The 20287-nt window shown below is 31.1% G+C and overlaps 5 protein-coding genes across 5 annotated transcripts; 3 read left to right on the plus strand and 2 right to left on the minus strand.

Moving 5' to 3' along the window:
- Positions 1–209: 209 nt before the first annotated feature.
- Positions 210–1745, plus strand: PGO_040330 (hypothetical protein, conserved; the record flags this gene model as incomplete). The annotated part of the gene is made up of 4 exons (XM_028686221.1): positions 210–351; positions 609–848; positions 986–1061; positions 1334–1745. The coding sequence occupies 4 exons, from the start codon at positions 210–212 to the stop codon at positions 1743–1745; spliced, it is 870 nt and encodes a 289-aa protein (XP_028542022.1).
- A 1370-nt stretch (positions 1746–3115) lies between these two features.
- PGO_040340 (hypothetical protein, conserved) lies at positions 3116–8971 on the plus strand (the record flags this gene model as incomplete). Its single annotated transcript, XM_028686222.1, has 7 exons — positions 3116–3319; positions 3581–3784; positions 4012–4122; positions 4274–4339; positions 4437–4564; positions 4773–7800; positions 8135–8971. 7 exons carry the CDS (start codon positions 3116–3118, stop codon positions 8969–8971), a joined length of 4578 nt encoding a protein of 1525 aa, XP_028542023.1.
- A 1227-nt stretch (positions 8972–10198) lies between these two features.
- Positions 10199–12719, minus strand: PGO_040350 (calcium-dependent protein kinase 1; the record flags this gene model as incomplete). Its single annotated transcript, XM_028686223.1, has 5 exons — positions 10199–10258; positions 10460–10537; positions 10869–10987; positions 11190–11289; positions 11496–12719. 5 exons carry the CDS (start codon positions 12717–12719, stop codon positions 10199–10201), a joined length of 1581 nt encoding a protein of 526 aa, XP_028542024.1.
- Positions 12720–16408: 3689 nt separating this feature from the next.
- On the minus strand, positions 16409–17183 carry PGO_040360 (hypothetical protein, conserved; the record flags this gene model as incomplete). The annotated part of the gene is made up of 2 exons (XM_028686224.1): positions 16409–16762; positions 17094–17183. The coding sequence occupies 2 exons, from the start codon at positions 17181–17183 to the stop codon at positions 16409–16411; spliced, it is 444 nt and encodes a 147-aa protein (XP_028542025.1).
- Positions 17184–18733: 1550 nt separating this feature from the next.
- PGO_040370 (AP-2 complex subunit sigma) lies at positions 18734–19752 on the plus strand (the record flags this gene model as incomplete). Its single annotated transcript, XM_028686225.1, has 3 exons — positions 18734–18789; positions 19057–19190; positions 19517–19752. 3 exons carry the CDS (start codon positions 18734–18736, stop codon positions 19750–19752), a joined length of 426 nt encoding a protein of 141 aa, XP_028542026.1.
- Between the last annotated feature and the right edge of the window lie 535 nt (positions 19753–20287).

Genomic DNA, 20287 nt, shown 5'->3' on the forward strand with positions numbered 1-20287 from the left:
TAATTCCAACTATTGCTTATGTACCAACTACTAGCATCCAAATAGCTTTTTTAACAAAAGGAGGAAACAACAATAAAGAAAAGAAAAAAAAAAAAAAAAAATTATGAACCGTTCATACACATTTTATTCTGCTAAATTCACATGTTTCTTCATAGGTGACATATTTTGTTTATATCATCACTTATATGCGAAACTATTGATCACTTCATATGAATTCAAAACGGGTAAATAATGTGATTAATCTTTTGATTAATGAAATAAAAACGAATGAACGGTCAGAAAATGCAAAAGAATTGCCCAAAGAAAAGGGCATAAATTTCGCAAAGTCTTTTTTGAATATTAACGGTTCAGGTAAAAAAAAAAAAAAAAAAAAAAGAAGACACACACATATGCAGATATTTATGTGTATACATATATATATGCACAATTTGACTATATCACCAATTTTTCAATTTCCCCCAAACTAAAATGGATACTATTTCAATGTAACACCACATTTCCACACCTTGCTGAACAAGGTCATTTTTACCATAATTTAGATTTTTCAATTTTTGTACGCTTTTTTTTTTTTTTTTTTTTTTTTCTCTTGTTCCAAAATCCAGGTGAAGAACCATTTTGTGAAAACTCATTACAAAACAAGGGGGGATATAGGCAATGGGAGGGGTGTGCAGAAAATGTAGGAATTCCAAAAAATAATTGTAATGTAAATTCTCAGGAGAAACAGAAAACCAATTTTGACGAAGAAAACTTTGACGATGATATCATCAGAGAAGAAGAAAAAAAGGCACTGGAATTTTATGATGAACGGATAGATATTTATGAAGAAGAATATGTAAACAAAAAATACAGTAAGGACAAAAATGTAATTAAATCATCATGAGTGTTGTTCCTTTCCCACTTATAAGAGTTCAGCATTTTACAAGAAAGTCTATGTAGATATGTGCATATATATATATACATAAATGCTTCTTTTTCGCCCTTCCAGGATTTTGCACAAAAAACTGTGATTCCAGTTTATGCTGTTGCGGTTGCTTCATCCCTGTTTGCTACCAAAGTCAGAGGTAATAGAGAAAGGTTTTTTTTTTTTTTTTTTTTTTTTTTTTTTTTTTTTTTTTTTTTTTAATTTTAACGGGAATTTTTTTTTTTTTTTTTTTTTTTTTTTTTTTTTTTTTTTTTTTTGTAAATGTCTAACAGGAGTTTTTTCCCAATAAACTGTGTTAAACAGTATTTTTGCCACTTCTATCATTTTTGCAATTTTCATCCTTTTCATTTGTGCTTCCCTTAACACGTCGCTTGGATTTTCCTGTCTTATGATTCTTCCCCATTCACGCAGACACGAAAGTTACGTCAACCAGTACAGAAGCCTATACGCAGTAAATGTGAGAATTGACAAAAAAAATATTATACATGAGCATGAAATAAATGCAGAGACGAACTGTAACATTAGGAGAAAAGCTAAAAGTAACCCTAAAAGTAATGCCCGTAGTAACACTGATAGAGACGCTTACAACAACAGTAGTGACAACGTGCCAGAAAACCCAAAAGATTCACACATGGATAAAATGGAAAAACAAACAGATCAAACCACCCTAATGAGAGTAAAAAAATCCGAAAACGAAAAAAATGGGGAAGAGGAAAAATCGCAAATATATCATGCCGTTTTTTGCGTAAATTGCAATAATCACATTGCTTACCTTGAAATAAAAAAAAACATTTTTCATTTTTTTGATGTACTACCTGACTGAGTGGTAACATGACAAAATGTACGTCGTGCATATCTTTCTGCCACAATTTATTTTCCCATCGCGTGGATGGGACATATCTCTCTACAGGTGTGTGCTTATCAATGTGCATGTAAAAATGTCTATATCATTTGGTACATATATTATTCCTAACACGTTATGTACAATAAGATGTGTGACAATTCTTTTTTCTTGGTTTTTTTAAAAGAAAAAAAAAAAAAAAAAAAAAAATGAGACTTGTGGAATGATATTACACATATTATTTTTTATTGCTTATTTGTTTGTTTCCTCTATTATTTTATTTTTTTTTTTCCCCCAACCTCATTTGAAAACATTTGTAAAGCCCATTTCGAATTGATTAATTTGTTTTTTTTTTCCGTGACCAACTACTTATATTTGTACTGTCTTCAAATCTGGAGGATCTCTAAAGTTTCTTCCATTATTTCTTTCTATGAGTTAGGTCCCAAGTGTGTTCAATTCGGTAAACAATAGCTTGGTAGAATTTTGTGTGTTTTATACATTTCGATGGGAATATGTAATAATAGGAAAACATAAAAAAAAAAAAAAAAAAAAGAGAAAAGGGAAAAAAAAAAAAAAATCATCTTTTGCGATAAATTAAATTTTTTTTTTTTTTTTTTTTTCCAATTGATACAGAATTGTGCTTAGCCGTATTTTTTTTTCAGTAGTTGGGAAATTACACTCATTCGGAATTCGTCTTATTTTTTTTTTTTTTTTTTAACTTTTTTCTCAAAAATAAGCATTAGTTGAAATTTTTCCTCTGTAAGGGTACTCATTTTTTTTTTTTTTTTTTTTCATGCCAGCGAAAATTACAAATAGGTTAAGAGCCATTTTATCATGTGCCCATTTTTTATACTTTTTTGTTGCGTTGCATTTTCGTTGCGCAATTTTTTGGTCTCTTTTCTTTACGACTTCGGTACGACTCTTTTCCAAGCAGGGCTCCCAGTCGACCTCAAAAAAAAAAAAAAAAAAAAAAAAAAAAAGTGAAAAATAGTACAACAATTTTGCTGTACCCTTTAAGAGTTGTAATTCGACTGGTAGTTTAAACTTCAAAACGTTCTATCCCACTTTTGCTTTGCTTATTTTATTGTTAGTTTGTTTCTTTATTTTTCTGTTTATCTGCCAGCTTGCTTGTTTGCTTATTTATTTATTTGTTTTTTTTTTTTTTTTTACAAAAGGGAAAAATGCAAAATAATCACACAGCCTATACCTTTACCGAGAACATTACAAAGCCTGGCTGACAATCCACTTTGTGCATCTTTTTAGAGATCTATGTGGCTTCAAAAATAAAAATTTCCATTATAATTTTATACGCGTAAAAAAACAAAAAAAAAATAAAAGGGAGGAGAAAAAAAATGACAGAAGAAAAAAATTATACTGAAGAAACCAAAAATGATAGCAATGAAAATAAGTACCTTTCACAACTATACTCCTTTCTAAATTCCAGTTATATCAAAAGTTCTTTTAAAAAGAAGTTAGAACATGATCAAAACAAAAAGAAGAGAAGACATTTGTCTTCTCGAAAAGCGTATTCATATCTACTGCATAAATTTAAAAAGGTTAGGGAGAAACATCTAAATGGAGATAAATATTTCATTCGTCAAAAAAATTGGCAATCTATTTATATTGTCAACATTTTTGAGTGTTGTATAGTTTTGATGCCAGAATAGCTTATCATATTTCACAAAAATTTATGTGAATTATACAGATATGCATATTTGCATCAGCATTGTAGAACAAATTCATCCCATTTTTATAAGTCATGTCTTGACTCCTTCACTTTTTTTTTTTTTTTTTTTTTTTTTTTTTGTTATCCGAAGCTTTCCATAGAATGCAACTTATACTTCGAAGAAATCCAAGTTCAAAATGAAAATGAGAAATTCTTCATTCAGATATTTGGGAAAAATTCCGTTACGCTAAAAAAGCTTTATAAAAAGAAAAAACAGATTGACCAGTACTTTTTCCTTCTCCTTTTGTTTAACACGCTGTCCAACTTGCCTTACACCATTATACCAATTCAAAAGGTAACACACAAATGAGCATACTCACAAACAAGCACACTCACAAACACGCACACTCACAAACACGCACACTCACAAACACGCACAATCAAAAACAAGCACAACCACAAACAAGCACAACCACAAACACACATGTACAAATTTGCCTCACATTGCAACAATATATATTTACACAAATGCATAAAATGCTATGTGCACACCTAAAAACACATATTTTCAATTTCATTCAGTTTATAGATATTTGTGATAGTTACATAAGTCGAGGAGTGAACCTCCTAATGAACATGAATTCTTCCCACTATGGCAGAAAAAAGCGAATTCACAAAATTTACTTTCAGCCGGTAACACATACATATACATATGTACATACATATTTGTACATATGCTCATGTACCTACTACATGTCTATATGATCGTATTGTGTTATTTTCCCCTCATTCGACGTACTCCCTCTTGTTCATTTGAAAAATATTCATCCTTCTTCCATCTTAGGTTTTCCACCTATTCGTTTTATTGTGGAATAATCATTACTTTCTTATTTCCTTGTCCAATAACATAGTAAGGAAAAAAAAAAAAAAAAAAAAAAAAAAAAAAAAATAGCCAAAATGGAAAAAAATTACTCATTTTTGATTACTTTTTTTTATGAACTGTTCAGGTAATTTTGGCCTTTTTTTACAAACTTTATATTATACTGAAAAAATTCGAAATTCGAAATGTGAACTTGTTTGACAATATATATGTGTTATGCGCATCTTATGTGAACAAAATAAACTCCATGTTATGGTAAGGCAGAGATGAGAAGCTTACTTTTTGTGTTGGTATTAATGCACTATAAAAAAAAAAAAAAAAAAAAAAAAAAAAAAGCACGAGAATATGACTAACGTTTGATGATATGGAACGAACTTTTGTTTTTTCCTACTATCATCTGAATATGCTCCCTCAATCATTATAATCCATATGCACATTATATGATCATACAAAATTTTTGCAGGTTCAGCACGTACCTCACTATCAAAAGGATGCTCATAGACGAATGTGAAATAAAAATTATCAAGAAAAAAAAAACCTTTCTGATTTTGCCAATATTTATTGACATTATAAAAATTCTAGACGTGTATGATGAAATCATAAAAAAATCAAATATAAGCCCATTAGTCAATTTGTACGAAGAATTAAAATTATTTTTTCTTTTTTTCTTTCATAAATTATTGTATAATTTGATAACAGAGCAGGATATGTTACCGCTCAACATTTTCAAATATCTACAAATTAATAACAACAATAACACATGTAACAAGAAAAAAAAAAATGAAAATTTTATGTCCCACAGAGGAAATATCGACAATCGTAGATACAACTACTACCCAATTTGGTGCAATTCCAATAAGAGAGATTCTAGTCATTTACATAACAGCTTTTACAAGTATACCAATTCAGTTAATGAGAATTTTGTTTTTTTTTCATTTTTCGAAAATTTCTGTTTATATAACACTTTTGCTGAAAAGGAAAAAACAAATGATTTATATTCTTCCTTTTCATTTTCCTTCAACTCTGTTAATTCGACAAGTTCATCAAGTGAAAATTATCAAGGGGTGACTAAGAAACGCATAAATGAATGTAATAAATTATCTTCACAAGAAAGCAGTGACATTTTTAGAAAAAATGATGAAATGGAAAAATCGTGTCAAATAATAAAAATGTACAAAGATAAAATTGACATCCTAGATATGCAATACAACCATTTTTTTATTCACAAATATAAGAATGAAGATAAATTCATTTTACTTATAAAAAGTTATTTCAATGATTATTTATGTGCACTTGTAAATAGCTTATATATTTATTCAAAAAATATATATTCTGACAAGGAATATGCACAGTCAGCTACTAAAAATGAAACTTCTCATGATGATGCGGAGCACAAAATTGGTAGTACATTCGAATCAGAAAAAAACTGCTTATCCCCCAAAAAAAATACATCTGAAATGAATGAACCATGTCCTTGTGATATTCATTCTTCAATCAACTCAGAGACGACACCACCTGTAGTTCCTTCGAATGAGAACTCTTGCACATCTGAAATAAAACGAGAAGATGATGTAGAAAAGTACAATGCTAATTTTAAAGTGTACAAACCGAACGGTTTAGACAAATACGAAAAAATTAGTCCTGAAGCAGGTTCACCTTGCGAAATAGACAAGGTTGTCCAAATGGACGTACTCGAATTCAACGTGATCGAAAGACAGAAGATTCAACAACAGGAAAGCGACTTTTCTAAAAGAATAAGAAAAAAAAAGAAAAGAAAGAAATTCAGACATATGGAGGGAAAAATTGTAAACACACTGATAAGTTTTGTAGAAGTAATTTACAAAAATATCTTCAAGAAAGTGATAAAAAAAATACGTAGCAGCAAAAGCATAAATGATTTGAAGCTCTATTCTTATGTGGAGAAAATATTCGAACATAATACATATTATTGTTTAAAAAAGAGATTAAAAAAATTTTGTTTTACCCTTTTTTATTCTGTTACTCTGAAAAATTTAATTAAAAGCTATATATATAAAATAAAAAAGGAAAGAGTAAATAAAAATAATTTCGAAACTTTCCAATCTACTTTAATATACGATACCTGTAGTTTTATCAAAATATACAATCAATTAAATGAAATAAATTGTAAGGATTTCTTTAAAAATAAATACATTAATTTTCTTGTGTATATAAAAAATATTCTCACTTTACCTCCAGACAAATTAATACATTACCCTCTAAAAAATAGGCACTTTTTTTTCTACATAAAAAATAAACGAGTCGATATAAATTTTAACAATTTTGTACAACAATATAAATTTCCTTATGAAAATATTATGCACAAAACAAATGAACACAACTATCACATCCTTCTGAACAGTCAGAATTCGCAAATTTCACAAACCAAGTATTACGGCGCTGAGAGCACAAATCAAAAAACAACAGAATGTTTGAAAAAAAATATTCTAGAACAGGCCATTTGCAGCTTGTTCAGTTCTCTCAGTTCGCGCAGTCCAACTGGCCAGATTAACCTGACCTGTAAGGTGGATGGAGAAGAACACTCGAATTGTTACCTGGGGGTGTGTGCAAACCAAGAATATAGTTTCATACAATCCGTTTGTGATAGAAACGTTCCTTATGACAGACCCACCAGTGTTGATACGGACCAGTTTGGTTTACAAGGGGAAATAACGGAGAGAGCGGAAAGAAAGAAGATAGCGGAAATAACGAAGATAGCGGAAATAACGAAGATAGCGGAAATAACGAAGATAGCGGAAATAACGAAGATAGCGGAAATAACGAAGAGATCAGAAAAAGTGGGAAAAAAAAATTATGAACACGATCAGGCACAAAATGAACCAGTCAAAAAAAACGATTTAGCTAGCCAAGGAAAAATTATGAACAATTTCGAAAGTGAAAAAAAAATTTCACAAAGTAATTTCATCGCATCTGAAAATATTAGTGTCACGTCGAAGCAGTCATTGGCAGAAAAAGTTTACCTCGAAAGTGATGAAGATTTAGATACCATGGCTAATCCGGAGTCTTTGTGTTGTGACGTTAGTAGTGTGCACAGCTATGATTTTGAGGAAAAAAAAAATAAAAAAAGTAGTGCTACCAAAGGCAGTAACAGCGATGGTAGTGGTGGTTGTGGCCCATTCGGCATGACAGAGGAAGAAAAAAAGTACTGCACAAAGGTTTACATAAAAAATACCAAAGATCAATTTGAGAGAAAACTGATGGTTTTAAAAAATGATAAATTATACTTTTACAACTCAGAATATGCCATTTCTTATGATTCCTTTTACTTCTTAATGGAAGTAAAAAAAGTATATTCCTGTGATGGATTCTTCGATTCTCTTATCAATTCACAAAGGATAAGTGTTATCAACTCTACTTATTCCTCCACTGAGGACGACGAATTCTGTTCTAGGAGTGAGGCCAGTATCTTTTCTGAAAGCGAATGGCAGAAATGTGGCTTCGATGCAAAAATAGTTAGCTTTATTTATAGAAGCGTGCACAAATGGGGATGTATCTATCCCCGATGCCCTTTTTTTTCCCATGCTAGTTGAGTGTGTTTTGACACGTGTGGAAAAGCAGTTTTTAATATATTTGTATAAATCAGTCAGACGCTCAATAAAATTACATGTGTGTCCGTACATATTTCTGCTTCAGTTCGCCTCGCATGTCCGTTCATTTCTGCTTCAGTTTGCCTCGCGTGTTCATTCATTTGTCCGTGTGTTCCATTCGTACATCACAGAATTTATTCATATTTCACCAAACCCCACCCCACCTTTTGCATCCTTTTTTTCTCCATTGCTTGTTCAGATCTTTCACAATGCACTGCGCAAAAACATACAGCTAATGTTCATCGATGAATCTTACGAAAAATTGGTAAAAAAAATAAATGACTCTCTAACGCGCGAAACGGATAGAACATTTGAATACACCAATTTAAGTTACGATGAGAAAATGGAAAAGAAAATTATTTCTGAATATTTACAAAAAAATGTGAACGATCAGGATAACAACACTTCTAACAGTTCCAACTCCAATAACAGTAACAGTAAGAGTAGTGCATTTCAAAATGAAGACTTAGATGGGGATCCATCAAATGATAGAATGAGCAATGATGAAGAGAATGAGAAAGTTCTGCAGGAAGAGGGGAGATCTATCAATGATGTTATGAGTTCATATGATAAATTTGGATATAGTGAAAACGACCACCACACACCCAAGGATGCAACAAATGAAGGGGATATCCAAAATAGTGTACGCCCAAACGAATCAGATGAAAGCGAAAATTTATTAAATAAAATTCTGAAAGATAATCAAGACACTACTATCAGCAGGAGAAAAAATTCATCAAATGGAAATATGCAAAGATACCCAAATTTAGTCGAATACAAATATGCATCCAGCAGTACCGATATCTATATAAAAGAGAAAAAATATTTTTACAAAAAAAAAAAAATAAAAGTCAGAAAGGAAAATAAAATGAAACTTTTTAAAAACATTGACAAAAATGATATATATAATTTATTCTATGAAGAGATATGCAGATTGTGTAAAAACAAAAATAATAACATTTCAAAGACAAATGCAGATGATCTTTTTTTTCACAAGTCTGTAAATAAGCTTTACCACACTGTTAATATGTGCTAATTACGATCACCACCACGACCACCAATACCCATAAACCCGAGCTGCTTCCCCGAATAATGAGCACACACATAAACCTTAAGTACGTGCGTGCGTGCGTGCGTACGTACGTACATATATATATATATTACATAACCCCACGAGGTCTCGTTAATACCACTTTTGCCGCCTCCCTACAACCGATTGACTTTGTTAAATATATTTTTTTTTGTGCTTAAAAAAGACAGTATGAAGGTGGATTTATTATCCCTCATGTCTCTGTCCTTTTTTTATTCATTTTTCCCTATTTGAATATTTTTCTTTTTTTTTTTTTTTTTTTTTTTTTTTGTTTGTCTTGACTGTTTGCACAGATATACCTAACCGTCGTCCTGTCTGTTTTACCCCCATATGGTCAGAATCACACAGACAAACTAGGGATTATAGAAATGATGTTTATACCATCTTGAACACCTTCTCAAATCATTTTTTTATTTACCTCTTCTTTAGCAACTATCTTAGGAAACATTGCTAAAAAAAGAAAAAAAAAAAAAATAAACACATCGTTTCCTTCTCTCTCTGTTTTGTATGGCTACATTTTTGTTTTGCCTTGATTTTTTTTTTTTTTTTTCTTAATTATTAAATAAAATTTATTATATATGGAAAAAATGTGAAAAAAAACTGTTCATATGGGAATTTAAAAAAGAAAGGCAAGAACGAAATGGCCTTAGAAAGTACGAAATGACGATAGAAAGAAAATATATTGGATTAAAAATTTGTGAGGTGTGAGGTGTGAGGTGTGAGGTGTGAGGTGTGAGGTGTGAGGGAGCGCGGGAGTGCTTGGAAGGGGGATAAAATAAAAAAGGCACACAAAAAAAGTGATAAAAAAAATAATAATAAAATAAATCAAAAAAAATCAAAATGAAATAATAAATACAAAAAAAATGGCGAAGAAAAAATGGCGAAGAAAAAATGGCGAAGTATAAATGGCGAAGTATAAATGGCGAAGTATAAATGGCGAAGTATAAATGGCGAAGTATAAATGGCGAAGTATAAATGGCGAAGTATAAATGGCGAAGTATAAATGGCGAAGTATAAATGGCGAAGTATAAATGGCGAAGTATAAATGGCGAAGTATAAATGGCGAAGTAAAAATGGCGAAGTAAAAATGACGAAGTATAATAAGGGGAAAACTTCAAAATTGCCAAATTTTTTTCATTTTGGTCCCCTTTAGTCTCCGTTCATTTCTGCACCTTAGGGCGTTTTGTGGTCACATATTTTGTGCATCATAGACACGAATTCCTCAAAGTCAATCTGAGAAAAAAGAAAAAAAAAAAAAAAAAAAAAAAAAAAAAGAGTTATAAAGATATAAATGGGCAGAAAAGGGTATGACGAATAAAGAATGGATTAAGGGGATATTCTAGGTTTGTGTCAGACTTGAACAAGGAAAAAAATTTTTCTCCATATTTCTTTTTTCATATTTTTCCTCATTTGATACTTTTTAATATTTCTTACCATGTTGTCTTTATTCTTATCTGCCTCTTCAAGGACGTCATTCCACATTTTTTCACTTATCGATGTTAATCCAAATAGCTGAAAGGGGGTGGGTGGGGGAGTTTCGCGCTTTATATGTTTGTGTATACATGTGTGTACATATGAGCATATACAAAAACAGGAATGAGAGACAATAAAAATTGTAATAACATGAACACAACAGCTTTTATGCGTGTTCAAAACTGTGTAAACTAGAAAAAAAAAAAAAAAAAAAAAAAAGTTATGAATGAGCCGCTGAGTATGTATTAGGAACGGGTCATTTGGCAGCATAATTCATAACATTGTTCTTTTTCCTTTCCCTTAGCTATGATTCGTTTCTCCAATTTCGCCAATTTGGTTAATTTTTTTTTTTTTTTTTTTTTTTTCCTACGTTGGCTAATTCGTCCTTCGTTATTTTCCCACTCTTGTCTGTGTCAAATAAATTAAAGGCATCACGTAACCTCTCCTCACTGAATAAAATTTGCTTGTCCATGCAAACGGAAATGAACTCTACACGTGGGGAAAAAGATGTGCCGGATAAGGGGCCAAATGATGTGCAACAAAAAGTTACTTGCTGCACCTCGCATAACTTGCTAACTCAGCGGTGAATTGCTAACGCAGCGGTGAATTGCTAACGTAGCGGTGAATTGCTAACGCAGCGGTGAATTGCTAACGTAGCGGTGAATTGCTAACGTAGCGGTGAAATGCATACCTGAGTACTCAATGTATCCATTTTTGTCGAAATCCACTTCCTTTAAGATGTTGTCTACTTCTTCTTCAACATTTTTCAATTCACCCAGTTCATTTTTAAACTGCAAAGTTGATAAAATGGGGTGAACAGTGATAGTAGCGCAAGAAATGAAAACACGTGAGTGACATATTGGAAATGCATTATGGAGACCCCATTCCCCTAAGTATGGGGGAGGGGCCATGGGTAGAATTTCCCCAGTAGCGGAGTTGCCTCAGTTGCTGCTGCTGCTGCTGCCTCTGCTGCCTCTGCTGCCTCTGCTAGACGTACGCTTCTCAAGATGTTGTATCCCTCGATTAGCTCCTTCTTGTCAAGTTGGCCATCCCCATTTTTGTCAAGTTTCTTAAATATATCGGTGAGTTCCTTTCGTTCCTCTAGAGTTGTCAATTTGCTGCCAATAAAAAGAATTGCTGCTTGAGCCAATTTTTGACTTCCCTCAAATTTTCGCATATTGGACAAGGCTCCAAATAAAGTTTTTTGGTCATTTTTGTTAATATTATCAGCATATTTGAGGATCCATTTACTGTTTAAAGCTTCCTTTGCTGTTATTCTTTTGTTGAAATCATATGTCAACATAAGTTTTATAAGTTCCTTTGCTTCATCACTTATATTTTTCCAATCGTTAAAATCGAAATAGTATTTTCCTTTTTCCACTTTTTTGATTATGTCTTGATCATTTTGACCACCAAATGGTGGATATCCACATAAAAGTATATACATAATAACACCACATGACCAGACATCACATTTTTCATTATACTTTTTCTTCAAAACTTCAGGAGCAATGTAATAAGCTGTACCTAATCTATCTCTCAATTTGTAATCTTTTGAAAAAAAAGAAGACAATCCAAAATCAACAATTTTTATATTTAATAAGCTATTTTTATTTTCTAGTAAAATATTTTCAGGTTTTATATCTCTATGTACAATATTATGTTTATGAAGGTAACATATACCACTTAATATTTGTTTCATTATATTTGCTGCATCACATTCATCAAATTTATGTCTATTTATAATTTGTTCAAATAATTCTCCTCCTTCATAAAATTCCGTTACTAAGTAGAAATATTTCTTATCTTCAAATACATCAAATAATTTAATTATATTAGGATGATCTAATGATTTTAGTAAAGATATTTCATTATATATATCTTCATTTATATTCTCATCATTTTCATTACTTTTATTTCTACATTCTGTATATCTTGTTTTATCAAATTGAGATTTTTTAATCACTTTTATTGCTTTCTCATTATGTCCATTTTTTTCACGACATAATAAAACTTCTCCATATGCACCACTTCCTAATTTTCTTATTTTAAAATATGACTCTCCTATTTTCCCTTCTTTCTTTCGTACATACATCCCTGGGTTTATTGCTAATTCGTCACATTTGTTTCCATTCCCATCTTTTCCTTTTCCCTCCTCATTTGAGTAACTCCCACTCTTGCCTCTCAACTCCTGCACGCCTTTGCTATGGTTACACCCCATTTCATGTTACGTAACACAGCGGCGGTTAAGGGGCGACAGAATGGGACGGCGAATGGAGTAGCTAAAAAAAAGGATATGACCTGTCAGGTGGAAAAAAAAAAAAAAAAAAAAAAAAAAAATTTGCACATGTATACATGCATACATACTGCACACACTACAAACACTACACACAGGCGTGCACAAATTTGTATGTTCGTAGATACAGACGCAGGTGTGCATACCACCACCTCTCCCCTCCCTTGTTGCTCTAAGGAGGTAGAATTAGCAAAAACCCAGTAGCTGACCTATTGACAGAAGAATTAGCTATCTCATCGAAGGACAGAAATGCAGGATAAATAATTGGGGGAATCGAGTACATGGAATTTTTCGAATGTCATGAAAATGCAGCAATTAGAAATGATGTAGAAAACATGGGCATATTCATACATGCACATGCACATGAACCTCAGATAATTCTCTTGTATAACATGTGATTTAAAATATGTTTTATATACTGCTTGAAGTATGTAATTTATAAAATTGCCCACATAAATTCGTAAGTGCCCCTATCCACATTGTATATATATATATATATATATATATATACATATATATATATACATATTTGTGTGTGCAGTAACATGCACACTCTTTTTATATTCATGTGTGTAACATATGTACCTTTTCACACTCTCAATTTTTTCCCCTAAGTGGCAATTTTTGTACATATGTTTTTCATTTGCACACAGGATGAGTATAAAAAAAAAAAATGTTCCGGTAAAAATGGGGAGAAACCTGTGGAAGCAACGGAAAAAAAAAAAAAAAAAAATAGCGAATTGGAGGGGGAAAAAAAAAATGGGAAAAAATATTGCCAAAATATTGCCAAAATATTGCCAAAAAATGGGCAAAAAATGGGCAAAAAAATGGGAAAAAATATTGCCAAAAAATGGGAAAAAAATATTGCCAAAAAATGGGAAAAAAATATTGCCAAAAAATGGGCAAAAAATGGGCAAAAAATGGGCAAAAAAATGGGCAAAAAATGGGAAAAAAAATGAGCAAAAAATTGACAAACAAATGGACAAAAGAAATTGCACAAAAAGAAGTGTCAAAAAATAAAAAAAGGCGTAAAATGTTACTTATATAGAAACATGCACACACAAACAATAATCATATTAATATAAGTGGTCTTTGGGTATAGGGTCCCCATGCTTATCATGGCACACATTATACTGCGGTAAATTCATGCTACTCACATCAAGAGGTCATCTATTGGTGGGGGGGGCATAGAGAGGGAAAAGAAAAGGGAAAGAATAACTTTTTTTTTTTTTACCCCCCCCCTCCAACACCTTGTTTTTTCTTCAATATTCAAAAAAAAAAAAAAAAGACAATTCAAAGGTACCATTTGAGATCGTACTTTTCAAGGTCTACAAAAAAAAAAAAAAAAAAAAAAAAAAAAAAAAAAACCTTACAAAAAATAGCGACTATATTTTTCAGTAATGATTCGTAAAAGTATTTTTTGTTTCATCAGATGCTTTTGTTTTATTTTTTTAAAATGATAAAGTGCACAATAACTACAAAGAAGTTTCATGTAATCTTTTTTTTTTTTTTTTTTTTTTTTTTTTTTTCCTTTTTATTTTGGACTATTTGGAAGGATTTATAAGTTTTATGAATTTTCCATAATACTTTTTAATGTTTCGTTTTTTTATTTCCTTTTTACCTTTTGGCTTCTTTTTTTTTTCGTGCGCAGCCGAAGGGACCCCAAACGAGGACTTTCGCACAGTGTAAAGCGTATGAGTAACTCTGTTCTTTAGTTTTACATTTCAGTATACAAGTGTAAAACAAAAACGTATATTTTTGTTACAGCTTATCGATAATCTTCTGTTTTGTGAGTATAAAAGAGTGACAACTCTTTAACCTCCCCTCACACACATATATACGCACATACACCCATGCATACTCTCCTTCTGCCGACACTTACTCAACGGAGAAATATTTTTGAATACACGAATTATGGAACATGATTCCTGGGCTTAAAGTTTCAATGCAATAATCTTAAAACTTTTGAAAAAAAATTAAAATTAAGAAAATAGCTATTCAGGGGAAAATCAAACATATGCAAGGTTTGCTACGCATGGGCATTTCATTTAAAACTTCGCAACATTTGAATCTCCAAAATGGGAATGGCCCAATGAGCAAGAAAAAATAATGAAATAGAAAAGCAAAATAAAGTAATATTAAAAGTAAAACAAACGAAATAAACAAAACAAACAAAATAAACAAAACAAACAAAATAAACAAAACAAACAAAATAAACAAAACAAACAAAATAAACGAAAGCTAAATAAAGATTTATCCTTTTCCTCGCAGCAATTTCACATTTCAGATACATTCAACCAAATATTCAATGTGTAACGTGGGATTTGCTGTCACCTTATTCCTAACAAGTCTCTACTTTTTACATACTTCCCACACACCTTCAATCTTACGAAGCAATATTTTCATAGGGATGAAAAAAAAAAAAAAAAAAAAAGGAATATACAATCAGAAATCAATGTACACACATACAGGTTATTTTTCTGCGGAAAATGGCACAAACAGAACATTTCGTTAAAAAGTATTATGCTCATTTTCTTGCATGTGTTGTAAACCGGTTATGCATTAAAAGAGATGTCCATTTTATATATGTTATCTAGTACTGGGTTATATTATGCTTTTTTCAATAAGTGTAAAGATGTGTCACATACAGGTACGCACAAACAATGAATGAACATACACTCACTTTGAAATTATATTCCTTGGAAATTTTTTGGTGCGCATAATTTATCACTGAGCTGAAACAATTGCACAGAGTTTTGGCATGACTTTTATTATTTTAATTTTTCCATTCGATGATGGTTATTGTATTTCCATCCTGTAACCTCGCCATTTCCATTCCACTTTAATTTTTTTTTATTTGTTTTTGCAAAAATTAATAGGGGGAGCTCTGCATAAGAGGGGTATTTTGCTTATGCAAATTTTATCAATATTTAAAGAGACATATGGGAAAAGTTGTTCAAATAGTTATACGTACCAAAACTCTTTGCAATATATTTTTACATAAGAGCTGCTTTTCCACTGTTGATCCTCCATGCAACGGCTTTTACAGTTTTTCCATTAACACAAACAAAATTCTTTAAAAATGTAGAATGATGTTGCACACCAAAAAAAAAAGGAAAAAAAAAAAAATAAAAAAAAAATAAAATAAAATAATAATAAATATGAACTGTTCATGCATTTTTATAGTCCTCACATGAGTAGAAAGCCAAAAAAGCACACTGCACACAGAGGAAAAAAAAAAAAAAAAAAAAAAAAAAAAAAAAAAAAAAAAAAAAAAAAAAAAAAAAAAAAAAAAAAAAAAATTAGCTAGCTTACCATCCTTTATAACGTTACCTGTTCTGTTCTGTTATGTTATGTTATGTTCTGTTTTTTTTTTTTTTTTTTTTCGTTTCAGAATTATTCGAACATTTTGCATTTTATTATTTCATTTTATTGTTCTACTTTATCATTTTCGTGCATCATTTTAATGTATCATTTTAGTTTATCTCTTTAGTTTATCACTTTAGCCTGCCATTTTTGTCTCCCCACGTCGGGATACTGTACCCGTGCCTACCCGCTCGCCACATAGCGAATGCAAAATTGGGAAATCATCATCGCCTCTTACTGGCTGTGACTCACACGTTGTCTACTTTATTTTCCCTATCCTTTATAATCATAATTTTCTTTTTGGCATCCTCCAACCTCTTCCTTTCACTTTCTACCCATTCAAAATCATCGGGGGACATAATCCTTATAGTCAGATAAATAGCAAAAACACACCATCCACAAATTAAAAAACCAGTTATAAACACCTTAAATTCGGTGGAAAAAATTGGGTTATTTTTGTGTTTATACTTTTTGAATGTATTAATGTCTATGTTTGTAATTTTGTCATATTCAGGTAAAATCTTTTCTTTTCTTTTCATCTGAAGAAATTTCCTGTATTCATCGTCCATGTCTTTAACGCTTGGTCCTTGGGGGGTGTAATACTGAAGAAGCAGAATTACACCCATGTAAAAAAAAAAAAAAAAAAAAAAAATGGAAAAAGTACGTGGGTATTAGTAATTTGTCCAAATATATTCGCATGTTTTCCAATTCGCGCGTTTGCCGATTTGAACATTTTCCAATTTGAGCATTTTCCAATTTGTGCGTTTTCCCATGTGCATCCTTTCGTATATGCCACTAGTCACATAAATTCCATCGTGCAGTGAGAAAAATGAAAAAAAAAAAGAACATAATAATCATGCAGAAACATGTAAGGACAGTTAGCAAATGGAGAAATGTGGACGTCTGCACAAAACAGAATTTATGAAAAAGTACGTTGGATATCTTTTTGGAAGACAGGTAGCGAAATCCTTTAATCCCGGGGGGACACCTTTTTTTTTTTACATGAAATAAAGAGAACCTCATTTTTTAATACTTGTACACATTTTTCTTTTTATCTTTTTATCTTTTTATCTTTTTTTTTTTTTTTTTTTTTCAACTAGTTATTCCTGTTCCTATTTATATGTAATTACATTTCTGTAAGTTGTAGGTCTTTTCTTGTGTTTTTTTTTTTTTTTTTTTTTTTTTATTATCTAAACAATTTTTTCATGTAATTTATGTTTCTCTTCTCCTTATATTGGCTAAAAATCGTGGAAACGGGAGAAACATAATCTCAAGAGGACAATTAAAAATCTCCTATGAATTTAAATTAAAGGTTGCAAAACATTTTGAAAATCAAATAGGATAATAAAGCAAATGTAGTAGGATTAGAAATGTTACATATGGAACCACACAAATGAAATAATCCTAGAATTCCAGGAACTCAGCGCAAGATAAAAAAAAAAAAAAATCAACAATTTTCGTTTTGGTACTTCTCATGGGAGGAGGAAGTGGATACTTTTTTTTTTTTTTTTTTTTTTTTTTTGGAGCGGGGCTTTTGCATAGGCGATTTTAGCAGAGGTATTCGATTGTGTTGGAATTTTTCTGTGACGTGGATATGACAAGAAGGTTGTGCTTAAATCAACAAGTGTAAATTTATGAGAAATTTTTCAAAATCTTCAAACTGCTCAAAATTTCCCTCTCCATCCTCAATTGTGTGCCTACATTTTTAACACGCGAAGCAGGTTGCCCTTCTGAAACCAAATACCAGCCCAAACTTATTTTAACGGGAAAGTAAAATTTTCAAACCAAAACTCCATCCGAAATAGTGGAGGAAAAAGTAATATTAGAACTAAACAAATTCAGAACATGTGAATTATATGATATATAACATTTTATTTATTTTTATAATTTGGGTTAAAATGGTATGGTGCATTTTTTTTTTTTTTTTTTTCAACTTTGCATACTTTCTGAAGCATATATAAAAAGAATGGGTGTCAATTTTTTCAATTTCTGCTTTTCTTTTTTCTGATTTTTAAAAAAAAGCACGAAGAAGTATTAAGTATTTAGATATGTATCTATCTTTCTCTGTTTCATTATAGCACCACATGCATACTAATGACATGCATACTAATGGCATGAATATTAATGAATTTGTCATTTTGAAAAACTGCAAACATTCCCTTAAGCATGAGCAGAGTATAAAGGAAATGGGGGTGGGGGCACGAAAATCGAAACGAGAAACATGAAGCATAATTAATTAACGCTGTGTTGTTAACCTTGAACAGAGTAATACCCTCCCCTTCCCCACAAACTTGCATATTTAGAAAACAATCGAGAAGAAGAAAACTTTTCAGACACAGCTGTATTTTATTTCATGCATTTATTTATTTAATTGGTTTTGTTAACCGTTTTTTTATATATTTTTGTATTATTTTATTTTTTCCTCTTTTACAACCATTTTATTTGTCTTTGCTCGTCGGATCGATATAATCTGCCCTTGACATTTCACCTGATCGCATAACGTGGACGTCTTCTGTATTAGCAGTTCTATCCAAATATATTATAGACTTTCCATTTTTTTCTATTTTTTGAAAATGCTGAATTTTATTCTTCTCCAAAATAGACAAGGAAAAACAAGGTTTTCAAAATGGTAAAGCAGAGATAGAGGGAGAGTGCACACGGGAGAGATCACGTAAAAGTTTTGGAGAATTAGAAATATATCCCAATGAAATATTAGTACCCATGTGTGAAGTATAAAATGTTTTATTTTTCAAGTTTCGTTTTTCATTTTTTATGATTCATTTTTTATGTTTCATTTTTTATGCTTCATTTTTCAAGTTTCATGTTTTTCCTTTTTTTTTTTTTTTTTTTTTCTCACTGCATACACACTGTATTGCCCGTGTTTCACACCTCTCAGGTACATTAACTGTAATGAAGCCAAGCAGAAGAAGATTGAGAGAGATATTAACAAAATTTTAATAAACAGAAGTAGGTCATATGCGAACATTTTCGTGTACGAGAATTTCAAAATTGTGTACCGGTTGTATGCAGGTATGGCAAAACAGGGACTGAAAAAAAGGGACAGAAAAAAAGTGCAGAATTGTAGGTAAATATATAACCTGTTTAGGTTGAATATTTTTCACTAACAATTATATTCAACATCTTTTTTTCGTCCTTTTTTCGTCCTTTTTTCGTCCTTTTTTCGTCCTTTTTTCGTCCTTTTTTCGTCCTTTTTTCGTCCTTTTTTCGTCCTTTTTTCTCCCATTTTTCTCCCATTTTTCTCCCATTTTCTCCCATTTTCTCCCATTTTCTCCCATTTCCTCCCATTTCCTCCCATTTTCCTCCCATTTTCTATGTTCACGTTTCCCCGACCTCAGGCCTCTACTTTGTCATCTGCATCGAGAACGAGAACGAGTTGTACATTCTTGAGTTTATTCATTTCATGGCTCAACTTCTGGACACTTTTTTTACAAACGTTTGTGAATTGGATCTCTTATTCAATTTCCATTTTTTGTACTATTTTTTTGACAACATAATTCTTGGTGGCTACATTTATGAAGTGAATAAAAATATCATACTAGACAAGATAAACAAAATAAAGAAAGTCATATGAAAAATTTTGAAAAGGGATATATAAACCAGGGGGTGCCATACGATCTTTTTTTTTTTTTTTTTTTTTTTTTTTTTTTTTTTTTTGCCCTATGTTGGAAGATCTACACGTAAAGGTGTATATATATTCCCCAAGAAATGAATGTATATGTGTGTGTGCTTGTATGTTTGTATGTATGTATGTATGTAACCAGGAATATTAATCACACGCGTACACATGGCTCGTTCAGAAGTGCGACTTTTAAAATTTGCGATTCTTTGTCTATATAAACAGATTCCTATTATTCTTCTTATTTTGGAAATTGTAAAAAGAACTCCCCTTTTTCGAACCATTTTCAAGCCATTTTCGCATATTTTTTGGTACCAGTTTGAGATTTTTTTTTTTTTTTTTTTTTTTCCTACATGTTTGGCTTTTCACCTCACCAACAACTTTCTCTTCGTTTGATTAGTCCGACACAACTTTTCGCATATTTTTCTGATTCATCTACCAACCCCATCCCCATCCCCCTGGAATACATAAAATGTAAAGAAATTCTTTG

Source organism: Plasmodium gonderi (genome assembly GCF_002157705.1).
Source record: "Plasmodium gonderi DNA, contig: Chr04, whole genome shotgun sequence".
NCBI lineage: Eukaryota > Apicomplexa > Aconoidasida > Haemosporida > Plasmodiidae > Plasmodium > Plasmodium gonderi.